Below are 26,905 nucleotides of genomic sequence, written 5' to 3' on the forward strand. Positions count from 1 at the left end.
GTATAGTAGTGTTTGTGTAAGAGTATAGTGGTGTATGTATGAGAGTATGATTGTGCATGTAAGAGAGGGTATAGTAGTGTTTGTGTAAGAGTATAGTGGTGTATGTATGAGAGTATGATGTTACATGTGAAACCAAGTATGAATTATGTCTCAAAGGGCCTCTCATACTATAGTGAGAAGTCAACCAGCAATTTTCAATGAGAACACCTAATTATTAAAACCTATTACAGCCTGAACACCCTTATCTGTGTGCTGTGCTGATTATCTGCTGTGTAATAGCTGGGACAGCTTAGTGGTACAGATTTAGATGAGCTGATTAAAGAGAACAGGGGACGTGGATATCGAGCTTACATACTGGCAGGTAGACACCGCGGAAGATGATTCTAGCTCTTTATATGAGCTCAAGCTTTGGCTTGCTTTAATCAGAACAAGTCATACAACAATAACTTTTCCCCTACAGTATATTGATAATGATGGAAATATGCAATGAATGTGATACATGGTTGTAGGTGAGATGAACAAACACTAATGATGTTTGTGGATGCTTAGCGAGTCTTGCTGGAGTCATTAGTACGGCAGTAAATTGTCCTAATTAGGCAATTATTCCTCCAGCAACATCAATCACTGAGCAATTAAAATCAAAGGATAAGGCACGCTCAGCATTTGTCATGCGACTGTTAACATGAACGAGCAATAAGCTCATCGCAAAAGCAATGAAGGAAGTTTAATTTTATAGTAGTAGGATAGTAACCTAGGCAAAAAAAATCACTTCTTAATACTCTTGTTATGACTGATAATTTTCTGTGCATTGGACAGTGATAGTAATGCCAACCATTAGTTGCACTGACCGTCAGCTTCAGTTAAAATGCATTATAATACATAACGACATATTCTATATGGTATGTTTTGACATCATAAAATAACATGACTTTTACTACAGAAAGATGCTCAGCATCTTGACACGCTGCTGGCTTTTGTAGAATCATGTCAATACATAGTGCTACCATTGCAAAGAATTGAAAAAAAAATAGTCTCCCCTCATGAAAAATGCTTTTCTTTTCATCAAGTTGAGGCGGAGCTTTTACTGCAGCTGCACTTATTGTTGTTCTTCCGTGCTGGTAGGCGTTCTTCTTCTTTGTTTGGTATTTAATGGCCAGTGTTGGGCTTGTTACTCTAAAATGTCACATATATTACTCATTACTCCTTTCTAAAGTAATAACATAACTTTACTTATTACTCCTTGCCAATAGTAATTCGTTACACTATTCGTTAAATTGCTTTTCTGTTACACCCCATCTCCCGTTGTGGTAAAGCAACATTTCATCCACCACATATCCAGCCACAAGCTTTATTACTTGTTTGAAGCTGCAGCTTTCCACGATTAAAATCCAGTTTTGGTGTTTGATCTCTGCGGCTGAGAAGGGATCACCTTTGGTTTGGTGTATTACCTGAAGCTTCACATTGTTGTGCTGTTGTTCGTAATAGGTGTTTCCAGAGTTGGGTATAACGCGTTAGAGTACTTTGATTACTTTTTGCAGTAACGAGTAACCTAACGTGTTAGTTTGCTGTTTGAGTAATCAAATACTTCAGTACATTTTCAAACAAGACATCAGTTACTTCCGTTACTTTTAGAACGCTGGTCCTTCAGCTCCGAAACAGCAACGGCTGTCGTTTGGTTGTAATAACGGAGATAACGTTAAACCTATCAGTCTGAAAGAAGCCACGGAGCTTGTGGCAGCCACGGAGCTTGTGGCTCGCTACGTGGTCGGAGAAATGCTGCCGTTGTCTACGGTGGAGTCTGAACAGGTGGAGTAGGACTCACTGACAGACATATTTCAGACTCAGGACTTGCATTATGCCTGGTACACGCTACACGCTGGTACTCACCAATTATCCCCGGTCGTCTTTCACGGCATGTGTGATGTCATCGGGTTATTCTTGTTCTATTTTTATTACTTTTACTATTATTTGAGTCACTGTGTCTGTTCATGTGCCAGCCGACATGTTGTTGTAGTCACCTAAAAGCGTCAGCAGATGGCAGGATATGCCATATGTAAACTATCAAGCTACTGTATCTTCCACAGGAAGTTCTGACAAATGTTTCAGAATAAAAGCCTATTTAGAAAATGGAGGGATTCTCTCAGCCGAGGTTAAAAGGGGCTTTTAATTTGAAAAAAGTGTTGAGTTTGAAATGACGGTGCGATATGTTAACTTTATAAAGACAACGGAGCGGATAAAGAGTAAATATATAAACACACAGAGGGATTAATAAATAACGGACCGTCTATAATGTAGTCTGTTTCAAATGAAGCTGGGAGCCTCTGCAGTTGTGGTGAGTAAAAGCCCAGCCACTATTTATTTATTTATTTATTTTATATACTTTATTAATCCCCCTTAGGGGAAATTCAAATTCAAAGACACACACATGCACAAACAGGACCTATACATACACAAAGTGGAGAGATGTCAGAGTGAGGGGGCTGCCTTGGTCAGGCGCCCCGAGCAGTTGGGGGGTTCGGGGCCTTGCTCAGGGGCACCTCGGCAATGCCCAAGAGGTGAACTGGCACCTCTCCAGCCACCAGTCCACGCTCCTTATTTGGTAAAGACAGGGACTTGAACCAGCGACCCTCCGGTTCCCAACCCAAGTCCCTATGGACTGAGCTACTGCTGCCCCTATTTGTTAATGTTATTACTTTATGTCCGACCATGAGGATGAACCATTGTTTGCTAGCTTGATGCTAATGACAGTAACGTTAACTCAGCGGGTTGACAAAGTGCCTCTGCTGTTTCACACCATCATTTCCCCCTTTTACTCTGTGTGGCAACATCCCTAGAGAAAATATTAAAAACGCTGGGGTGTTGTTGTCATACAGTTGTCTACAGCAGCAGATCGTTCTCTGTTTCTACTGGTCAAAGTGACGGCTGTGATGGGAGAATTGGATCTCAGTGAAGGGCAAGTGGTCCATAACTTTAATTTTGGAGACAAAAAAATGTAGGCTTAGCGCCCTGTGGTCCATTGCCCAATAGGAAATGTAGAATACTCAAAAGTACTTTAAAAGTGCTTGAGTTACTTTTCTCAAGGAGTAACGTTTGAAGTACTTTTAAAGTAATTGAGTTACTTTACTCAGGGAGTAACGCAGTAAAGTAACTGGTTACTTTTTTAAAAAGTAACGCAGTAAAGTACTTTGATTACTTTTAAAGTAACTCTTACCCAACACTGGGTGTTTCAGACCAGAGGTTTGAGGAGGAGTTTTTCGCAGTGGAAAGACTTTTATTATGACTTCCTGCAGCAACAGTATTCTTGTCATCTTTCCACCTGACAGAATTTAAGTATGGAAATATTTTCCAGCCACTTAAGGGTTAAGCGTTTCCATCTCCCAAACTAGCCTACTGCTTTGTGCCGTGCCTGTGTAGCACGACTATCATAAAAATGAGTCATGAGATATTGTATTTCAAGTCAAAAGTGAAGTGATAACAAAAGTAACTTAACAAGTTGTTTGGATTTGGGGTAACTGTAATATTACCACTGAAATTTTATTAGTAATTAGTTACACAACTCATTACTAGAGAAAGTAATATTACTGTAATGTGTTACTGGACAACACTGTTAATGGCGGACCAGGGCACTTGTAGGCAAATATGCTGCTCTGTCAGGTCCAAAAGAATTGCATCCCTAGTACCTACAGTAGTGGGAAAACAAGTATTGTCACGTTTTCAGAATTCTGACATCGACTTGGTAAAGAAGTCCCGGCTCTCGTGACATCCTTCATATGTGCATGGCGCACCACTAATAAGTATGTCCCACATAGCTCACTCTTGACAATGCACTTCCTTGGGTCCTCAGCAATACACCAACCAATTGTGAAGTCTATCGGATGAACAGTTGAACTTTAAAGACAGACACAGACAGAATGAAACTCCTTCCATCTTAGTTAAATCTGGAATGTGTAACAGCTAGGATGACTAAACGAATGGATATCATAGCTGCCTTGGTAATCTATAGATTATTACAGTCTGATTATTCAATGTTTTACCACATTTGAAAAGTTCAAATTTCAAATATAAAGTGAAAACCCCAGTCCTGACACCTACAAAAGACAGTCTATTCAGACCACCATCTACAGTGTCTGCAATTTCAAGAGACAAGGGAGCTTTTAATACCTGTAGCACCTCTCCACCACATTGTGTCTCAGTTTAGAGGAGACACTGCTTTGTTTGGTAGCAGACTTGGCAGGATGAGGAATAATTTGTTTTGAGGTGCTGAGCATGGTGATCAAAACTGAGCCAACGTGAGAGGCATACAGACTGAATCTCCTGGGACTGGCTGCACAGTGTGCACTGAGCTATAAAAACACATTCAGATGTGACAGGGGAGACATGTTGAGTAGTGTCAGGTGGGAACAAAACTGCAACAATTTTGTGACTTGGCTAAGAGTTTTCAATTGAATACAGAAACATCTTTTCATTTGTCATTAAATGCAGAATACTGTAGATTCACGAATAGGAACCAAGGCCTTTAGTCACCTCAACTGCGGTTACCTTAATATATTCAGTATTGTGTACATCCCTCATTTTATTTGCTGACTTTTAATTCAAAGTACATACAGAAGATATTAAGTTTCATTGACAGCAGCTTTAAAGTAATTGCAAAGTAGAATTACCACCTCGCAGTTGTATGCCTCAGCAAACCAGTCAAGCCACACTTACAGTTTACATCCATGTCTGTAAAATCTTGGATACTTCACAGCCATCTTCCCCCGTGCAGCACAGAAGATCAATACAATCAGCACAGGTTTAAGATGCACACCCAAGATTTTGTATCCAATTTAGTATCCAACCAAAAGATGACCTTTGATGTTTTTTGGATTTAAAGTGTCATCACTTCATTTTATCCTATTGGACATTTGTGTGGAAAATTAGGGTATGATTCTACAGTTACGGCCAAAAACATGGTTTGCAAGGTCACAGTGACCTTGACCTTTGAGCACCAAGTTCTAATCAGTTCATTCTTGAGAAGTGGACATTTTTATCTGTCCTTTATAACAAATTGACTGAATTTGTTTGTGCTGACCATTGCTATTAATTGTGAATAGGCTATTATTTGAATTTAAGCTTTTATTTACATTATATTTTGTGCAGAAAATGTGCAATGTACAAGTACACTTAGACAAAATATTGGCCTAACAAATGAATGAGACCCACTTGATATTTTGAATAAGTATATATCATAACAAACATATAATAAAATAACATGCTGCACAGGAAGAAAATATTAGGGAGCTGGACTGAGCAGAGAGTTATCATAAAACTGCCACATCTCCAGGGCAATACATGAACCTTCTTAGCTTCTCATACTTTATTCTGACTTGGGATTTCCAAAATCAATATTTGTCTTTTAAAACGCACATGTTCCTTCAGCTCAGTCCTGATTTATGAGCCAAACACACTGTGGAGAGGGATCAGACAGACAATCAGACAGATGAGACCTCTAAGGGGGCAGGTTTGAAGAGTTGAAGGGAATATGCTGTATGGTAATGCCTAATGGTCTTAAAGTGGGACCTGGACATAAGTGGGATCACTTAAACCTTTGTTTGAACTCCAGCAGCTGGAGTTTGTGTGCTCATCAGCTGTTTCAACCCACTGTCTCTGCTGACTGAGTCCTCTGCCTACCAGTCATAACCTCTTTTCCTTAATGAGATCTGGAGAAAATCCACAACTGTTAAGCAGTCAGATTTTCCATTAGGAGATGACAAACCTGATTCATTTCATACAGACAATGCTTTTGGAAAGATAAATCAACAACTGCTTCTGGACATGAGTGAAAAGCCTACAATGAAAGCTCAGGTAGTAACTGATGCGTCAGTACTACTTCCAAATGGTCCTCCAGGAAATCGAAAGAAGTCATGTATCGATGAAGACAGCTAGACATGTGACAACCATCTAACCAGCCTGCAGATTCCTGGATCCACATGTAGGCTGGGAAGATGCCTGCTCACAGAGCCAGCAGCTGCCTGCAGCTTTTCCATCCCATGCAGTGACAATACAACATAGACTGCCAGTTCATTGTTCAACTGAGCTCCCAGCTGGATGGATGATAACAAGAGTCCAACTTTTGAGAAAGTAATGAGCACAAAACAGGCCCAGTACCACATGTCAAACTGTGCCCACAACTGTTTATTTTTAATTTGGAGAGCGCTATCAGCTAAAATATGGATGATTAGCAAAGTTGGACTTGCTGAGCAGAATCCAGGACACTGGAATAACAATAAGGTATAGCTTTGGGACACGAAATGAAGTTTTTGCACACCAGTAAGTCAGACTTGATGACGATCTCAGAACCAATGCATCATTCAGTAAGTGGGTAGAAGTGAGTGACAATATGCAGGATTTGATTTTTCCATATGTACCATTTCAAAACATTCATTACGTAAGATAATACATTCATATTGGTTCCTTCGATGTGAATCATAGTGGAAATGTTAGTTTGAAAAGCTTAGCCCCTTAAATTCAAGTTCACAGTCAAGCTTTTAATGAAGCTGACATGTCATGACAGTCAAGCACCGCTTGTGGGGGGGGGCACATGTGTGGGACCATTCTCATCTGGTCACCCTAGTGCTGCAGCAACTGGAATATTCCGTTTACAAGTTAACTGACATATTCCCATGTTTCGGCGTATTCCAGAAAAGACCCTGGGCTACTGGGCTACCAGAAACGCTCTTATTTAATGCAACACTCAGACTGCGGGGGGCAGCGATACGCCTATAGGCGTCTAGGCTGCTAGAAACAACAAAGAAGAAGAAGAAGAAGAAGAAGAAGAAGAAGAAGTGTTTACAATTAACAGAAGCTGTAGTGTTTGTTTCTGACATACCCCTGTGTTGTCCTACTTGCGTTTTTGCACCACACCTTAACTACAACACTCCTGCTGATCCATTTTGTCCTCTACAATGAAAGACGAGAGCGAGAAGAAAAGGCGAACAAGTGTATGGACCGTTCAGAGGATGAATCTATAAACTGTGGTGATCCTCTGACATTTTTTATCTAGCACCACCATTTAATTTCATTACAAAATCAAAAATCTAAAGGCATTTAAGGTAAAACTGAGTTGCAAGTATTTTTTTATTTTCACAAGGTAAGTTAAGGTAAGGTAAAACATTAATGTCCCCGTAGGGCAATTTGGTTTGCAGTCAGTGAAGGGAGACATAACAATACAATATGACAATACAGCTCACATACAGAACACCAAGACCACACACAGGACAAAAAACAACAACATGACCTGGCATCAATGACCATTAAGGGCAACTATTGCAGATGGGACAAAGGAATATCTGTATTAATGAAAGAAATGCTCTACATTTGAAAGATCAAAATGTAGAGCATTTTGGAAGGGTAAACCTCCGCCCTGAAGGAAGCAGCTGAAACACAGCATGTAAAGGATGCAAAGGGTCGGACACGATGGACTGAGCCCTTGACATGAGCTTCTCCTCATAAAGCTGTGTAAGGTTTTATATTAAGATTTTATAGTAACCCCAGAGATCTTAGAACACAGCTTGACCATCTTTTCCAATTTGTTCTTATTTTTCAGACTGAGATGGCCGAACCAACAAATGATATTAAAACAAAGTCAAGTCAAGGCTTAAGTCCTCAAATTAATGACCTGCATCAAAATGAGTACAGCAAGGCTTGTGACTGCACAAACAACTAATTCGTTTTGTTTCCTTGACAAAGTTTTGGTAATCATTATCCTGTGAAATGTGTTATTTTTGCAGCCTGGCTGACAGAACAACTAAAATCACAGTCACTGTAACTTCAACACAGCATGATAGAAAACCTTCACTGTGAGCCATATTTGCCTGAATGAGAGTTATTGTTGCTACAAACTAAAAAAAATAAAAAGGGCCAATTAAAAGTAAAATTTGATTCCACCCTCTTTGATTCTACCCTAAAAAAAAACAATTTCTATGACTTACTGTCAAGTTTACAAAGTTAACTTCAAAATACCTCCATGCCATTTATGCTTTCAACATACTGAAAGTAGTCACTGTGTTAAAAGTAGGAAAGAGAGTGAGAGGAGAGCCTGCAGCGTGACTCAGTTTCTCACCTTTCAATTAGTGTCTTCACTTCCACTCACTCTTTTCCTCCGTATTCCTCTCTAATTAACTGACATGTCTAATGAGTGGGAGCAACCAGGCGAGATATGGACAAAATATTTGCCTCAGCACAACAACAACAACAACAGAAAAGCCTACCAAAAAATTAGGTGCTTTACAGTTGGCAATACTTTCTTTTAGGAGAAAATTGCTATTTCACAGGGGTTAGGTCAGGAATGATCACCGATTACTTATTCCTGACTTTTATTCCTGTCAACCTTGAGACTGCTCTGATGTTATCATTTGAAACACGTCTTTTGCCTGATATGCATTCCAGACAGCCAAGGTTGAACTAAAGAACTGCTTTATATTATGGGGTTACTGTTTTATATTAATGGAAAGAAATAAAGTGTATCGAACTCCTAAAATGTAAAGCATACAAAGATAAGACGATGCACAAATAGGAGGCAGCTCCCTGCTTTATTACTTAACAAGACAAGAAATGCTGAGAAGTAACAACAACATACAAGCTCCCCAGGTTACCTAAGCCAAAAACTGTTCTAGACACCAGCCAGGACCATATGTTGCTTTGTGGATAAAATCCCAGCCATGATGTCCTGGCTGTTCTGTGGCCTCATACTGAAAGAGATGGCCATGGAATTAAAAAAAACAAATTACCGAATAATTGGTAATGAAAGCAGACTGCCTACAGGATTAGTGCTAGTATTTGGACATTATATGTTTTAATGTCTGTTTCTCATCTTGTCTGTACTTCTAATTGTAAATCTAACATTGCTGCTTTTACTGTCCTGTATGCATATAGCCTGGCTCCAGACCACTGAATTAATACTAACATTTCCAATTATTTTCTTCGATTCAATAGGTTTCTTGCTGTGTTCACTCATTGTTGCTTACCCAACTGGAAAACAACCAAGCCAAAGAGCCTTGTAGGGATTAAGAATGGGGACGTGATGAGAACAAAAATCCATTCCACACAAAAATGGCTAAAGGCATGGATGAGACTGACATATCTGTACAGGTTGTTAACTTAGAAAAATGAGAAGGCTAAGAGTAAACACGCATCTAGGAACCATTAAGACCTGTACCAAATGTTATAACAATTCATCGACTAAATAATTACATATTTCACTACTTGGAAACTATGACCTCTTGGTGGCAGCAGATGAAAATTCTGTCTAAAGCTTCAATAATCTAACCAATAGTTGTCAAGATATTTAACTAAAAACCAAAACTTTAGGTGGTGCTAAAGGAGCACTACAGTCAATAGGATACATCCTGAGGAGATCATCAGTTTCTGGACCAAATTTCATGGAATGGATGATCCAACCAACCTTGCCATTGAACAAACTAAATTTAATCGACACATGTGACGATGTTTACTGAAGCAATGTCTGTGCTGTGTCTGTGTCAACTTTCAGTGATAATATCACAGTCACCCCAAAAAACAAATAACTTGTTACAAACTTTTGTTGTCAACCCCCTTTTGATTTGAATCCAACAATGAATCACATCCAGAATTCATTTCCGTAACTATTGTGCATGCACGTCACAAAGCAGAGAGCTAGCCTGCATGATGGAAACACTTACATTAAGTGGCTGGAAATATTTCAGTTGGTTTGATTTTGTTGGGAGGAAAGATGACAAGAAAATTGTTGTTTCACATAGTGGTACTGAGACTCTTTCCTATGGGAAAATGGGAAAAACATGACCCTGTACCGCCTGAAACACGTACTATTACCGACAACACACCCCACCAAAGGTGCGCACTCCTAGTCCATGGAGGATGTCTGCAGCCTGACACTGACTAAACAACCAAAACTGGATTTTTATGGTGGACGACTGCGGGCTACAAGCAACAAAGAACTAATGAAGCTTGTGGCTGGATATGTTGTGGATGAAATATCACGTATCTCCATGACTGACTCTCCGTCTTTCAGATAGATCAAAGCTATTTAGCCTAGCAGCTCTTACTGGAGATTACACTGATATTCACACAGAAGCACATGTGATTTCGTAATTTTGGGGGAAAAGGTTGCAAATCACCAATTTTGTGAAGTGTAACAGAAAAGTGACATGATGAGTACTGTAACAAAGTACTGTTGTCAGAGAAAAATAAGTAAAGTAATAATTTTACATTTGAAATATTACATTTGAAAAGAGTAACGAGTAATGAATTACATTTTTTTTAATAACGAGCCCAACACGGCTCAGTAGCAGGTGACTCAAGGTTGGTCCTACCAGACCAGCAGCAAAGCTGTGTTTTATTACTTATGGAAAACTTTTAATTTGTCACAGAAGAATGTGTTGTATTTTTGCATCTCACTTTAATTTATCATTTGAAATATATCTTTATATTTGTCTTCACATAAGACAAAGACGGGATCAATACATACTGCTGTATTTTAGGTTGAATATGGTTTAAATAATCTTTTCTTCAGTATACAATGAATGCTTATCTGACTATGTAATCTGCATATGAGAACTGTGGTACACAAAGACACCACCATGCTAGCATACTGTATGCATGTAAGCCTGCAATCTATATAGCATTAAATAATACCATGGGCATGAAAATCTTAGACAACATTGTGGTTGTGCTTCTGCATCTAAACTTGTCATGTCTTGTCACTCTAATACACCACCTACACTATCAAATATCACGGAAACTACAGCAACCTGATATAATCATCAAGTCTCATCAAAAGTGTTGTCTTAATCGCTGGAAAGACAGTCTTACATTTATGTTCTAAAAGCAAAAAGAAAATACGGCCTGCCTGGACGACAGATGTCACTATGCAACCAGCGAGCTCTTGCTTATGCTCTTTAGAGACACAATTGTGTTTTTTAATAAGCAACAGAAAAGTTTTGGCACAAGGCAGTAACAGCCCCCGGAACAGCTTAAAGAGAATCATGGCTTTTTTCTTTTAATTTCCTGTCCCGTCAAATTCCTCCTGCCAAGCCTTCTCATCAGCCTAAATGGAGCTAACCCTCACAGTGCTTTGAGAGGAGACTCACTGGATCAGCCAAGTGAGCTATCCCATTACTGCTCTGACGTCTCTGGAGTAGAGGAGCGTCTCCAAACAAGCTCATAGCTGTTGAGAAAAGGAGCCTGGCTTGTCTTACAATACTTAGCAATTTTGGCTTAGGTTTCAAAGTTATAGTGATGGGAAAGAACAGCTGTGACAAAATATACCTAGTTCTGCTCTATCATGTGGTACGTTGGATAATAGCTGTGTGGATCAGGAACTCCTCGCATTGCAATCAGGTAACCTCACTTTCACCTGAGGGTAACGGGTTCATACACTGGATGCTGAATCCTCTTTATAGCTACTGCAATAATACGTTTGTCTTTAAGTCTGTCAACTATTGAACTCTGGTAGTGCCTATGTGTGTACATTATTCTGTTTTTGAGATATGCTCATTTTTATGAGCAGAGTGAAAAGGCCTTGTGATAGATTCAGCATTCATTCCTCTGAATCTGCCGCCCATTTTTGCGCTGTTTTGTACAACACATAACAAATTACAATGATGTCAAGTGTACAAGATATTAACACGGAAAACAAAAGCCATAGTTTTCTCCTGTAAAAAGAAAGAATGTTCTAGTTATCATATTGTTGTTGTTTTTTTAATTTTAGTTCAATATATACAGGATCATGCAAACAACAATCTCCTGCAGCCATCACAGGGAAATTCCCAAGGGACATTTTGGCATAATTATGGCAAAATACTACTTCTGCACTGCACGTAAGGTAAGGTAAGGTAAGGTAGGGTAACAATGTGAAGACAGGGAAGACAGAAGCCTTAGTATTCTGCTGCAAAAAGATGAATGTTCTAAATAATATGGTTTTTATTTTAGATCAATATATTACAGGATTATGTAAACAACAAAATTTCGCAGCCATTACAGGAAAATTCCTAAGGTAAATTTTAGCATAATCACGGCAAAATACTATGTTTGCACTGCAGTTAAGTAAAGTAACATAAGGTAATGGCATGACAATGGGGAAGACCGAAGCTTTAGCTTTCTGCTGCAAAATGAACTGATGCTCTAGCTAATATAGTTTTCATTTCAGATCGATGTATGTCCAGGATTATGCAAAAAACAACCTCCTTCTGCCGTTATGGAGAAATACCAGCGTAATTATGGTAAAATACCATGTTTGCATGACGTGTAGGGTAAGCTTAAGTATGGTCATGGCATGATGACGGGAAAAATAGAAGCCTTAGCTTTCTGCTGCAAAAACAATGAATGCTCAAGCTATTATGGTTGTTATTTCAGATCTATTCAAACAGGATCATCCAAACAATGATCTCTTGTGGTTGTCTGAGGAAGGTCTATTTTTATAGGGTTAAAGGTCTAGTGTGTAGGATTTGGTGCCATCTAGAGGCTGCAACCAACTGAGAAATCTCCCATGTGCCAACTATGTAAGATATCTACAGTGGCTGCTACAAAAAATGCTAATGTCCCGATCTAGAGCCAGTGTCTTGTTTGTCCTGGGGTACTTTAGAAATAACAGGGTGGACTCCATGGAAGTGACACATTTTAATGATTATACACTACTACAAACATTGTTATGAATCTTATATTCCATTTCTATACCCCTAAAGCCTAAGCAATGGACCTTTAAAGCAGATATAATGGTTGATGCAGTCCCTTCAGACATTCTGCTCTGAATGAATCTAATCTAAATGTCTGGACAAAAGGTTAAAATTAAAATTAAAATTATTTTTTTAAAGAAATCAATCATACTATAGATATTTGGTGCTTGTATTGACTTTGTATTTATTTGGTTAGAAATTGCCATTTCCCATTGGAAGAAATTCAAATTGTAGTACTCCTTATATTGGTGTTCTCAGGTGGGTGTGAATTTTTGCTACCAACTGAAGATACTGATATTGTAATTTGATTAGACTTACAACTAAATCACAATAATATATTGGTACAATATCTGTGTACATCAATTTTAACAGTCTAACAGGGAGATTTTAGCACAGGTTTGACTAGCTAGAAGGGGCACGTTGTCCCCTATTGAGACAATCTTTCGTCGCTGTAGGTTTTGACAGTCTGGACATTTGCCATCACCACACTTGGACTACTTAGCCTATTTAGGGTCGCAGAGGGGGCTGGAGCTGATCCCAGCTGACGCTGGACAAGAGGCAGGTTACAGCCTGGACAGGTCGCCAGACTATCACAGTGCTGACACACAGAGACAGAGAACCACTCACGCTCATATTCACACCTAGGGGAAATTTAGAGTTATCAATCAACCTAACCGGCATTTCTTGGGAATGTGGGAGGAAGATGGGGAAGATGGACAACCTGGAGAAAACCTGGAACCCCCCTGCTGTGAGGCGACAGTGCTAACCACTGCACCATCATACTGCCCACTAACACAAACTAGACCTGCTCTTTTCTGTAATATCTGCAGGAGCTGCAGATGACTCAGTGGTAGTGCTGGAAAGAGTGTTGTTTGCCTTAGTATAGCCTGGGTCAGGACTTCTAAATATATCAAATCTTTATCTAGAAGCAGTACATATTTTAATATCTTGTGTATTTGTCAATCCAAAAGCAATTGCTGGTTTAAATGTAACTTCCGCATATCCCTCTGTGCACACATCCTTACTCAACAGCATGTAAACAACAATCTCCCACAGCCTCTGCAGCTGCAGGTCTACACTCGACTTGCACTGGCAAGAGAGTTCTTAGAGTTCCTAAGCTAAGTCCCTATGACCTGAGCCACTGCCATCCCGTACCAGTGCATACTATATGCAAATGATACTCGAAAAAGCATGAGTAGAAAAATATTTTTTATTCATTCTAGCTATGCTACTAGCTTCCATGTTCCAAGTGGAATGCAAACTTTACAGCACATTGGGTTCACCCAAGAGTTCAATCATTCAAAGGGACACACAGCTTAAATTACTCATGGTTGGTAGCTCATAGGGGTGAGAATTGCCAGAGGCTCAACGATACGATATAATCGTGACCCTTATGTCACGATACAATATTATTGCAATTTTAAATGTGTTACGATATGCTGAGTATCGTGATAACATATATTGTGATTTGTTACTTTTTTTAAAATTGTAAATTATGTCCCAGAAGAAAAACTTTGCCAACATCTGTAGTAAGCAATGAGAAAGTTTTCCATCTATTCATCTCACTCTCATTTTATTTGCAGCAAAATGTATGAAGTAGACTGAAAAAGCAATTGATTATATTATTCTAGTAGGCTACCTAAGGTTTAATTTGCATTTCTGATATGAATAATTCACATAATAAAAAAATCATTACTTGGCACTGTGTGATGATATGATTTTGCCGCACAAAAATATTGGGATACAATGCTGTATCATTTTTTTCTCCAACCCCTAATAGCTACAGGATTTTTTTTATATTGGGTACGAGTTATTCATACCCAGCTTGAGTATGACTTTACCCCCCTTTCACTCCCCCACCAATCAGCTTTCACATAAGAAATGTTTTTCCATTCTCTAATACACTTGCGTCAGGATCTACGTGATCTACGTTGCCATAGTGTAGAAAAGGGCACCGCACACAGACACTGCTGCCCCTGGGACCGTCATCAGCATCGAACCGCAGAGCAACAAGGCAAAGCTGTACGCCTCTTAAGAGGAGGAGCCGCTGCTGTCGGGTGCAGAGCTTTCTGTCTCCCGTGGGAACAGGTAGAAGGCAGCAGTAAAGCCAGATCTGTACACGATGGGCTGTGCTGCCATCTGATATAGAGGCATCAATATTAAATTGAGTCTGTTTCATAACCAGTAATAGATTCCTTGTAGTCATGTTACATAGCAGTTCACTGACACATTTTGGTACACATGGTGTTCACACCTTATGCGTACACTACTGAAGTACACAGGAACCGTATTCAAGACCACCTTTTATAGTGAAGTATGGATCAGTGTACCCTGTCTGGGTACATTACACAGTGTCCACAGTGATCAAACTGGACTTTGGGTTTATGTTCTCAGATTTGGGTCCTGATGTAAAAGCAAGGGGAAAAAAGGGCTTCGTGTCAAGAATTATACAGTATCATGTTCTTGGGTCAGTTGTGCGCCACAAAGGCTGACCATGTGTCTCCTAGCAATGCTGGCTCTCACATGTCAGTCAACTAATGCCATGAGAAACACACTTCTTGAAGCCCAGATGTGTTTTCTATAAATATCCAAAAACAGTTTAATCCTCTTTTGAAATGTTAAAAAGTATGCAGAAAAGCATTAGCATTCTTATAGTTCATATTTACTTACACAAAAAGAGAGAAGAACTCCACTTTCAGTTTAGCTTTAAAAACAGCACCTCATCATGATACTTTTATGAAGCTTTATTCAGGTACCCTGGTGTTGCCTGTTCTTTTGCTGCAGGGATAATAAATGGAGCTCTAATACTGAGTGCAAATACATTCTGAAGCAGTAGCTTGAGGAAAACAATTATTTCTCAAAGGGCCAAAGACTGGGAAAAGCAATAGCCAAAAAAAAAAAAAAAACTTAAGTGTTCCGTGATGGCTAATGTTTCACCAGCACTGAAGAAGCAGTTTGAAGCTTGTCAGGAAGTTCTAACTTGTTTCATAAAAACAGTGAGGTGGTGTTTGGGGTTGTCAACATGGATTTATGGTTTTGTTTTCCTCCACTTGTGCTCAGCTTTTTTTTTTGCAGTTCTCCTTTAGGTGAGTCATTTCATTAGTTCTGCACAGTGGTTTGTGTTTGGATGGAGTCTTCAGTTTGTTGATGCAACACTATAAAAAAGATAGCCTTCAGCTTAGTATTGGTGTTGTTGACTAATCACTGCAGGGAAAGAGAATATGTTGGCAACACGGAATCTGTACCCAAAGAACAACACCTCCACAGATTAAAAAATATATATCTTAAATGAGAATTGTCTATCACATTACAAGTTAAAAAAAAAAACATTCTGCTAAACTCTGCAGTTTTTTATTCTGCATCACTTCTGAAAACTAAAGAAAAAGCTGATTCTGTTTGGGTCTGATGAGAAATAAAAAAATATGATGAGTAAGACAGCCTCAGAAATATGATGATATTTCTTAACAACCACCTTGAAAACAGTGTCATACGAACAGTGGAGTGGCAGTTATAAACATTTAAGTCAGTTACAGACAATTAAGACCAATACTGACCAGGACTCTGAGTCCACCACAAACATTTTCATTTAGTCCAGGAAAGTCAAGGCATTTAGAAAGTCACATACAATGTCTTTACTTGTCTATTTAGACTGCAAACTGTCTAATTTCAGTACAGTTAAGGTTGAGGTATTGTTCAAAGTCTGAGGGATTGAAGGTTTTAAGACAGTGAGTGATGTTCAAAGAAAAACAGGACACTGATAGACACATTATTATCCTTACATGTGTGGCTGCTGTGTTAAATAAGGCAAAATCTTAAACTGCAAATACATGAAAATTTGTTTCATCAGGTATTTCTGACTTCTGACTCAGTCTTATGGTCAGAAGGATGCAAAATGAGCACATCTAACTACAGTGTTTCTGTAGTGAAATAACAATTCACAAAACAATAAACTATTACTTACAGATGTGAAGGCCAGGAGTTCCTCTGCAGTCAGTTTGTGTACAGGGTTATTCTTCTGGAAGTCAGTGCTGCAAGACAACACTCTTGGTTAACAGTACATAAATGATGGCAGAACAGCCTGGCGCTAAACTGAACAAAAACCATAAACCCAACAGTTAGCATCTTATTTCTGCCATTGATAGCAAGCTACAATACCAATAGATGTACAGTACAAAATCATTCTTTAAAGTCTGGGTAAAGCAAAACCATATATTTCTTCTCAACACATTATACATGTTAGAAAATACTTGTTGAAAACGTGTGAAAAGACTGTGAATTATGTGAATTGTGGAGCTGGTAGGGGTGGGAATCACTAGAGGCTCCACGATGCAACATTATCACGATACTTAGGTCAAGATACAATATTATTGCGATTTTAAACATGTTGCGATATGCTGAGTATCATCATAAAATATATTGGGATATATTGCAATTTATTACCTTTTTTTCCAACTGTAAATTATGTCCCAGAAGGAAAGACAGAAGGACTTAAAAAGCAACTAATTATATTATTCTAGTACACTACCTAAAGTTAAATCTGTATTAGTAATAATATTCATTTATATAATTAAAAAATCAATACAATGTTGCCACACAAAATATCGTAATACTTTGCTATATAGATTTTTTTCTCCCACCCCTAGGAGTTGGACTGTTCAAATTTTTGTGTCATTTCTATATCCAGGATTTTTGGGCGGCCCTCTAATCATGGCTGGATGACGCAATGAAGTCATCCTTAACATAACCCCTTCCCTAATATATAAAAACTTTCTTTGATATAAAAACTTCATCACTGCTAGCTTCAGAGCACATAGCATCAGTGTCATTTAGTTTCGTTATATCCCACAAGCTTTCTTAGCACTTTCAGTCTAATATATGCACAAAGCACATCTTTGTTAAATGCAACAATTACATAAACACATGCAAAACAGCTGTAACTAATGTACCTTTCAGTCTCAGAATCAGCTACCCAGCCCACTGGCAGTAATGGCTCACTATAGTAGGTGTGTGCTTTGTGCTAATGTTAGCTGCTGAATGAGAGGCTATCACTACACAACGTCTCCCTCGTTCTTCGGTTTGGAGGGTGTGTGCTGTGCTACCATAGACTGTGTGTGCTACTGGGTTAGCTGCTAATGCAAGTCTGTTGTTGCGGAGGCTTGTTCTTTAGCCTGGGGTGTATTCGTGTTCAGTGCTACTGGGTGAGCTGCTAATGAGAGACTGTCGCATTGCAGAGACGAAATCTTTGTTTCATCTTCTTTGACGGACATGTCCCCAGCATCTCAGAGGAGAGAATAATGCTTGTCTATTCACAACTTCGAGACCTAACTTTATATGCTTGGTGGGATTCTGATATTTCAAATTTGGCTGGGTGGTTGATGACATATTTTTCTGTGGTATGACAAACTCCTTCCAAATATTTATTTTTGCTTTACCTGGACTTTATTTATATTCCCTCAGGAACTGTGTGGACAATTTTTATTTTCTCTGTGACATGAGCAACAGTGAGAAGGTTTGCCTTGTTTCATTACATGCATAGCTGAATGTGAACAACAGCCCTATAAATGCATAACAATGCAATCACATTGAGGATCACGTCTATATGGGTTACGGTTAGAATAGTTGTTTCTCAGCATATTTAAAAAAGGTTGCATCTACGTTAATTGATCACTCATTTAATACTCGACCTAGTGAGCAAACTAAGTGACCCAAATCAAACACACGTACAATGTTACATGATCCCTGTGCACAATAACACAGGCTAGTATGCTAAAATGCTCAAGGTGGCTCAGCCAGCAGTGACTGAGGAACTTTGGTCTGTGAGGATTTTCTACTGTTTTTGACAATAATCTTTGATCACTAGCACTGATGTTACCACCACCATGCTCACCATTTTGTGAAACATGGTGGTGGCAACATATTGCTAAGGGGGTGCTTCTCAGCGTTAGGGACATGGAGACTGGTCAGTATTAAGGGAAAGACATGACCTTAAGCATGCAGCCATAACAACACTGGAGTGGCTTCAGGACAAGTCAAACTGTCCTTGAGTGACCCAGCCAAAGCCCAGACTTAAACCCCACAACATTTCTATCCATTCTGATGGGGTTTGAGAAGATCTGCCATGAAGAATGGGATAAACTCCCAAAGTCCAGGTGTGCAAACCTTGTAGAGGCTTACCCAAGCAGACTCAAAGCTGTAGTTACGGCCAAGGGGGGCTCTACAGGGTACTGAATTATACTTATGTTCATAACACATTTTGATTCTTAATAAATTTGTCACTATGGGTTATCAAGTGTACATTAATGGATAATGTGATATGAACATGTAAAGGCTTAACATGTTTTCCAAGATGTTAGTCAAATCAGAGGCAGTATCTCCTGACGTGACAGAAAAACGAATAATGCATGTATGTATGCATGTATGTATGTGTAATGCAGGTCCATCTAAAGTTCAGGTTACACAACTGGTAGATTAACATGACACACAAAGCCTTTGTTGTCACACTGTTTTTAACACAACTGTGTTTTAAGCTTGGATCAAACAGAGGCGCTGCAGAAACAGTGCTGAGCTGACTTACCAGATGCCCAGGATGACAGCCTGCTCCTCAGCGCTGAGGTCAGGGAGCTCATACTGATCTGGCTCCGCTAAATTAATCTTATCCATCACAGTGTCATCACCCAGACTGTAGTCCTGTAAACATATGGAAACACACACAGAGTCCAATGAGTGCACGCAGGCTTCAGCCATAAACCACGGTGCATGAAAACAACTAAAAGCCGCCAAGTGAGCCAGCATGCTTTTTTCGGATTAAGAGTTACATATTTTTTGAGAAATTGCTTGCAGCCACAACCTTTAAAAGAAAAACTACAACTATGAGAAATACAACTTTTAGACTGGATTCCTCACGCATGCCGCTGCTTAGTGGGTAATTTCTTGAGAATGGGCGATGGTTAGTGGTTAGCTCATATTTGATTTAACTTTCACTGATAACTTGCACTAGTGGACAATTTTCAAAAGTGCAACCAACTGCAGGCAGCAAGATTTATACAAAAATAACAAAAAAAAACCCCACTGGATACAAGATATCAAGTAACAATACTCGAACTGGGATTATAATTTACATCAACAAATGACACAAAATTTAAGAGAAAAAAACACAGCCACAACAAAAAATTATTTCAGACAAGTCCCAGAGTTATGAAGCGATCAGAGACATCTTTCACTTTTCTTAGTCAGAACTGGACCAGAAGCTCCATCTGGGTCAACTGCTTTCTTGTTGGGTAACACATGCCTAATGACTGCAGCCAAAGAGGAAAACCTTGACAAATCTTTTAACTTGTCTTAGGAATTATGAATCATTTTTTATTTTAGCATCACCACATTTTGATTACAATTAGTGGCTTTCTGATCTTGGACCAATCTTACCAATTTATTACTTTTAAGCAATCTTTGAACTGCAGAATGAATAAAAAAGGTAGTGCTGGTTATTGATAGCTTGGGCTGTAATGTTATGAGTATTAGTCCCAACCCATTCAGTACAACCTGTTCAATTCAGTATGAGTTTCAATATTTAGTATTCTTTATTTGGGTATGCCCTGTGAAGAAAACAGTTACAGCTAAAATAACCTAATACAATCTGATTTAGACTACAGCTTAAAAAACGGTAACTTCTAAAGTGCACGTTTTACCAGGAGAGCTTTGGAAGTCTTACCAACTTACCTTTGTGTAATTTTGTTGGATTTTTTCTTTTTATGGTGTTTTTACTTCCATTTGGTCTTCACTGTAATTCTGTTATTTTGTTATATTTTAATGTAAAGAACTTGCCATTCTGCACTACAAGGCACTTTAAATATAAATGTCTCTCACCTAAACCATGCAAAAGGAGTTAGCCCTTGGATGTAAAGGTCAGGCAACATGCATTGTAGATATGGTGACACCCAAGACAAATGAGAAAGCTTCCAGGTGTGGCAGAACCTATAATGTCGTTGAGATTATCATTAGGAAGCATTATGGTTCTCCAGTAAGTTACGTAAGTTAGGAGTTCATTCATCTAGGAAAACGATCTACGGATGGTCTTAGATGAAAAAACCTGGCTAACTATTGTGAAAGAATACATTTCTTATGTAGGTAACAGTAAGAAAATGTGCGGCAGGCACTGGAGCGAAGCCATTGCGTTGTGCATGCCATCCCGAGCACCTTTTTTTTTTCAGGGCACAACAGCTGCGCCCTGAGATAAACAGAGTTCAACTTTAACAGCACAGCAGTGTGCACTGCATGTGATGAGGACCAACCAATCACAGCCAACAAATATCTTTCCCTTTGTCCATAAATATCAGTCTGTGATAAATTTTACCATTTTAGTGCAAGGCTGCCAGAGCTTTACAACTGTCCCACGGACAATAGGCCTCTACACATATAGCGCCTAGAAGAAGATCAGCTCTGCACTCAGGATTTCAGGTAAAAGGGCTATGATACGATAATGGTTGAGGTTGCCTAGCAACCTCAGACGCAACCTGCCACAGCGCTCCTGAAAGCTGGCACAGAAAAGGCACAAGAGTAGCACCCAGCACCCAACCTTGCGTTTTCCAGGCAGTTAAAGACGTGGCATGTGTACGGCTCTTTATAAATCTGTTTTGGCAAAGCCAAATTTAATTTGGAATTTAATCCATTAATTCTATCTTATGACACAAACAGAACCAAATGGAGCCTCCCTGTCATACTCAATAACCACCCCCTAGAAAAAGTAGAACGTTTTAAGTACTTGGGTACAATTATTGATCAGACACTAACTTTCCATGAAAACTCAGAGCATTTTTAAGAGAGCCAGTCAGTGTCTGTTTTAAATCAGGAAGCTGAAGAGCTTTGGTGTTAGCCAACGCATACTTAAATTAGCATACAGAAGCCTGGTTAAAAGCATTTTATCATTTAACATTACAGCATGGTACAGCAACCAAAGTGCAAAGAGCAAAAACAAGCTCTCTAAGACTGTCAACATTGCAGGGAAGGTGATAGGCAAGTCACAGAAACAACTTAGCAATACATTTGACAGTGCTGTACGCAGGAAGGCCAAACACATAATTGCCTTTATCTCACATCCATTACACTCAGAATTTGAGCTGCTCCCGTCTGGGTGTTGACTAAGGTCCCAAGAACCAGTTGGAACAAATATAATTAGTCCTTTATTTCCTGTGCCTTACAGGCAATGAACACAGAATGTCTGTATCAGAGAACACTCATTTTATAAGATGTGCTCTCTCTTATTATCTATATGACTTATTGATCATATCTGCCATTTTGCAATATTTTATCATATATACTGTAAACTGTACTTTTTTAATGGTGTTTTGTGTCTGTATGTAATTTGCTGTGTTTGAGAGAAGCCAAAGACAATTTTCCTTGTTTAGATATATTAAATGATATGCCCTATTTTCAATTCATTAATGCAGAGTATTAATTACTGTAACATATTTTGCTAAGATAGTTTTACTTTGGAAAAATGAATCTCCTCCAACTTTTGAGCCGTTCCTAAACCAAGACAGTTTTTACCTTAAACCTAGATTAACTCTAGAGAAACATGACTGTTAATATATTTTTCAAGACCTTTGGTTTCTGTTATTTTCTTGCTTGGAAAACTTTCAGGTCATGAGCCTTTAAGGATAAAGGTACACTATAAATTAAGGACATGTAACGATAGTATTACTTAGAAATTTGTAGCTGCTTTTGGATACTTTGTTTTGTTTTTGTCTTGTTTTTTCGTTTGTTCGTCTGCTTACTTGGGAATATGGTGGTGAGGGAAGCGATGGGGGATATGATGACACTCAATGTACTGTTATGACTGTATGTTCATCCATTGGTGATTGCTGATTATTGTACAGCATTCAGAAATTAAAAGGTGAGGGAAAAATGTCACAGCAACACTTGACAAAGACTGGGGGAATGGACCAAAACTGTGTGCTGATATTGGTGAGTAGTGTTGGGGGTAACGCGTTACAGTAAAACATTACCACCCAAAATAAACTGTTTATTGTTTTTATTTTTCATTTATCCACACTGATCCACACCACTCCACTTCCACCAATGCACCACCAGAAAAAAATATCATCTGAAGGTTGTTGTGTCGTGTCATGTCATTACAGGCTACATTATAGGCCTAGAAGGGTGCTGGTGATCGACACATCTGGGACTGTGCCTTATCATGTGCGGTGTGTTTCCATTAAAGCACCTGCAACGTCTACAATGCTTCCCTTCAGATTTTGCGTCCTAAGGCTGCTTGATAGCAGCAGGAGTAAGGAGCTGGCCTGCACATCTAGCCCGAATGATGTTAGTATATACTGTACATGTTTCCATTCACATCTACTACAACTACAGAGCAAAGCCAGCACAGCCCCATTCTTATGCATAACTCTCTCTCCGGTGCTGTAGCTGACCGGCACACTGGGAACCGGCAGGTGGGTCTTCCAGCTCTGGTGTATTAATTTGTGCAGGCCAATCTGTTTGTTGTGCTAACCTCAATATTTGTTTGTTGTGTTTCATATCATAGGCCCACATATATTTATCTATATCTTACAATTTACAGACTTTGATCCTCTGCCTGACCCTCACTGCTTCCAAGGCTATTCATATATTTTGAAAAGTCTAGGCTATTTAATTGTTCTGTATTATCACACTACTATTAATATAAGCAAGGAATTTTAATACAAAGTGGTAACCACTGTATGTGAATGCATGACTTGGTCAGACCGGCGCAGCACTGGATTTGAAATGAATTGTAATAAACTAGAGCTTCTGTGCTTTGATTAGCTGCTGTGAAACAACATGACCCTCATCCATTTAAAAAAACCTAATCATTCTTCTAAGGTTATTTTGGTGACTTACTACTCTACACAGAGTGATATTGTGAAGTAACTTTTTACATTCAAATGAAGGTAACTAGTAATATGTAATGTATTACATTTTAATAGTAACTTGCCCAACACTGTTGGTGAAGCGAAGTTGATATGTCTTTGGAAACATAAACTATCCAACATGCTAAACAATCAGCGACAGCATTGCCTGAATGCATCCATTACAAGGCTTGAGAATATCTTTGTTGTGACAATGGAGCATTACTGATACATTGACAGCGTCCAGTGTTTGAGTGTCATTTTTTTATTTTTTTATTCACTTTTTATTGACATTCAGCGACAAATGTAGTATGTACATCTACTTCAATTATTAGTCACAAAATATCAGCCTGAATGTCCTTTTTTGTTAGGACAAAAAGAAGACACACAAATAAAGAAAAACATTATAAGAACATTAACACATAGGGAGTGAGATGGGGTTATTGCTACATACACACACAGTGTATTATCTCAGGTTAGCAGAGTCAAAGTCCGGCCTGCGTGGTATTATACAGTCCATTTCTTCCAACATGAAACAAATAGGTCCCTCTTGTAATTCACATCCGCTGTCATTCTCTCCATCCTGCAAATGTCCATTGGGATGTCCATCCACATGTATTGCATTATGTATTCCCTTCCAGTAAGTTTTAATAACATGACAGTCCCAAAACACATGATAATGATTTGCATTTGTATTTCCACAATTTCTCCAGCAAGCCAGGGAGTTGCCATCATAATGAAATTTTTGGTAGGGTGTGATAAAGTATCTTGAGTGTCATTTTTTACAGCAAGAATTGTGAACAATGAAACACCAGTGGTTTTTGTTCAAATTAACAACAAATTTGGTATTCTCTCTATTAATGTTTCCCCCTCTGTAAGAAAATAATCTTGACACATGACCCTAAAACTGAAGTCCAAACCTAACCATGGATTTTGTGTATCCTGATACCTCTACTGATCAGATGAAGGACTGATTGTGAGGAAACAGAATGAAAGGCACAGTGTTACTTTCATGTATGTAAATGTGCCTCTTTGTTCCAAGAGACACAGTACACTGACCTACACAGCACTTTGTCTACTAATCAGAACTCAAGTCCAGATTACCTGAGAGTAGTGCCAAGTGCTTTGCAATGTCTCACATTTACCCATTGTCACACACAGTCAGCAGTAGAGGTTAGGGGTTCAATGTCTTGCACAAGCACACCAAGATATGTCAACAGGAGGAGCCTGGGATCAAACTGCTTACCCAAAAATTAGGCATTCAGAACTTTAGGACTAAACACTGCATGGCCGTCAATGACAGTCAAGTGCATTCCTCTGGTCTGCTCTTGGCAAACATATTGATGCAAAAAGAGCAAACTCATTCCAATGCTGCGACAATGTGGTTTGGCACGAGCAACAAGAATACTAGATTGGACTTGTTTTCATTAGAATAACACAAGAATGCCAAGTCCAGTCAGACCCACAGAGGCAGAAATGGCCCAATTTCCCTGCTGGCAGTGGTTTTGATTTGCCAGTGATGAAGTGAGTTCTTTCTTTGTCCCTCTCTGCTTTTCTTCTATCCATTCAAGATAGGAAGCCAGTGAGCTCTAGTTAATGACAGCCTTGATTGAGGCGATTTACTCCCCCTCCCCCAGTAATGAGGGCGTTAGTGGTCTGAGCACAGCACAAGGAACTGAAGCTGGGCCATGGCCACGAGACTGAGAGCTCCATGGACACAATCCAGCAAAGGTTTGGAGGATTTCAGAAATTATACAAAATAGGAGGGAACCAATGTTTCATTCCTGAGTTCCTCAGCAGCAACTTAGCACTATCTAAGAAATTCCATGGCTTAAGTTTCTCTATTGTCTCTGTTCGTACTAAGGTTATATTTATCGTTCTAATTTTCTTTTTTTCTTCTTTTTTAACAATATCCAAAACAAACTGACAGATTTCAGTGAAATTTGATAAAATGTTAGACCATGTGCCAACAAAGAACTTCTTTCTTTGTGGTGCAAAAAAGGGCCAATGAGTGACCATATATAAAACCCTTCATGTTTTCACTTATAACTCCTGAACCGTGGGGTGTAAAGCCCAGTATACACTGTGCGATGTCGGGCTGTCCTAGACAAAAGATGACCAAACATGAAAGAACCGTGGTCCTATGTGCACAGTGAGATAAGTTCAAGGATGGCTTTTGTCACTGTCTTGCGATCAAAGACAGGCCGGGATAAAATTCTGCTGTTACTACCTACATCTATTAACCAACTCATAGAAATGCAGCATGAAATAATGCACTGGTACTAAACACAGACAAACAGATGGATAGCAGCTTGCCATGAAGGCAAAACATGCTAACAGAAATGTGTGGGATTCCAGCAAAGAGGAAAACCTTGTGGAGTTGTGGCAGCAGAAGCCTTGTGTGTATGATGTGTCCTCCAGCTCTTACCATGATCGCATAAAGAAAGACAACACGTGAGGAAATAGCAGTGGAGTTGCAGCTGCCAGGTGAGCAATCTAGCAGCTAGCAAACACACACACACACAGACACACTGCAGTATATAGTGCCCACAAAACTTTAGGTTATTTAATAATGTGACCCTCTATGATGTGCTTCCCAGTTGGAGAAGTAATATCCTGTGCAGCATCCTTGCACACTCAGTAGGGCTGCACGGTATTGGAAAAAACTGACATTGCGATTATTATTTTTTTTTTCAATATATATTGCGATATTAAAAAATACAAGAATTTTCACCAGATGACTTGAATAGCTCTATTTGGAAAGAATTAGGTTGACTCACCATGACACCATTGTATTCATATAATACCCTTCTATTAATCCAGGCTAGGGTCAATGATCTAATTTGTCATACTCTAAAATAAGGGGGTTCATCTGTGAAAGAAGAAGATTGCTGGTATATAAAAGGGATCCAGGAGGCCATGTCTCTGTACTCCAGATTAAAACAGAGCATTAGGGATATCATCTTTTTTATATCCGAAATAGTTCCATATTTCAGATGTTGATCTTCTCTTGGGGACTAAATCCTCCTTTACTGTTTCTCCCTCTTGCAAGTCGCTCATTTTCAGTATGTGACTGCAGCATGTGCATGAGAGGGGGAGGGGCTGCTGAGTGCTCAGAGATAGGGTTGGGTACCGTTCATAATTGAACCGATACGGTACCGGTATCTGGAATTCGGTACCGGTACCAAACGGTACCTTATTTCGGTACTTTTTAACCCTATGGGCCCTAGGCCTTTTTTGGGGTATTTTTACTGCCTTTACTTTTAAGCTCATATCACGGTCATTATAAAGGCTACATACACATGCTATATCTTG

General features: G+C 39.1%; 1 protein-coding gene across 1 annotated transcript in view; it reads right to left on the reverse strand.

Moving 5' to 3' along the window:
* Positions 1-26,905, reverse strand: part of ttc27 (tetratricopeptide repeat domain 27) — a 116,895-nt gene that overhangs the window by 50,412 nt on the left and 39,578 nt on the right. Inside the window, exons 8-9 of the mRNA XM_050071468.1 lie at positions 19,285-19,397; positions 16,672-16,738 (exon numbers count right to left, since the gene is read on the reverse strand). Coding sequence (XP_049927425.1) covers positions 16,672-16,738; positions 19,285-19,397 — 180 coding nt within the window. The remainder of the gene's footprint in view (positions 1-16,671; positions 16,739-19,284; positions 19,398-26,905) is intronic.

Source organism: Epinephelus moara, chromosome 19 (genome assembly GCF_006386435.1).
Source record: "Epinephelus moara isolate mb chromosome 19, YSFRI_EMoa_1.0, whole genome shotgun sequence".
Lineage (NCBI taxonomy): Eukaryota > Metazoa > Chordata > Actinopteri > Perciformes > Serranidae > Epinephelus > Epinephelus moara.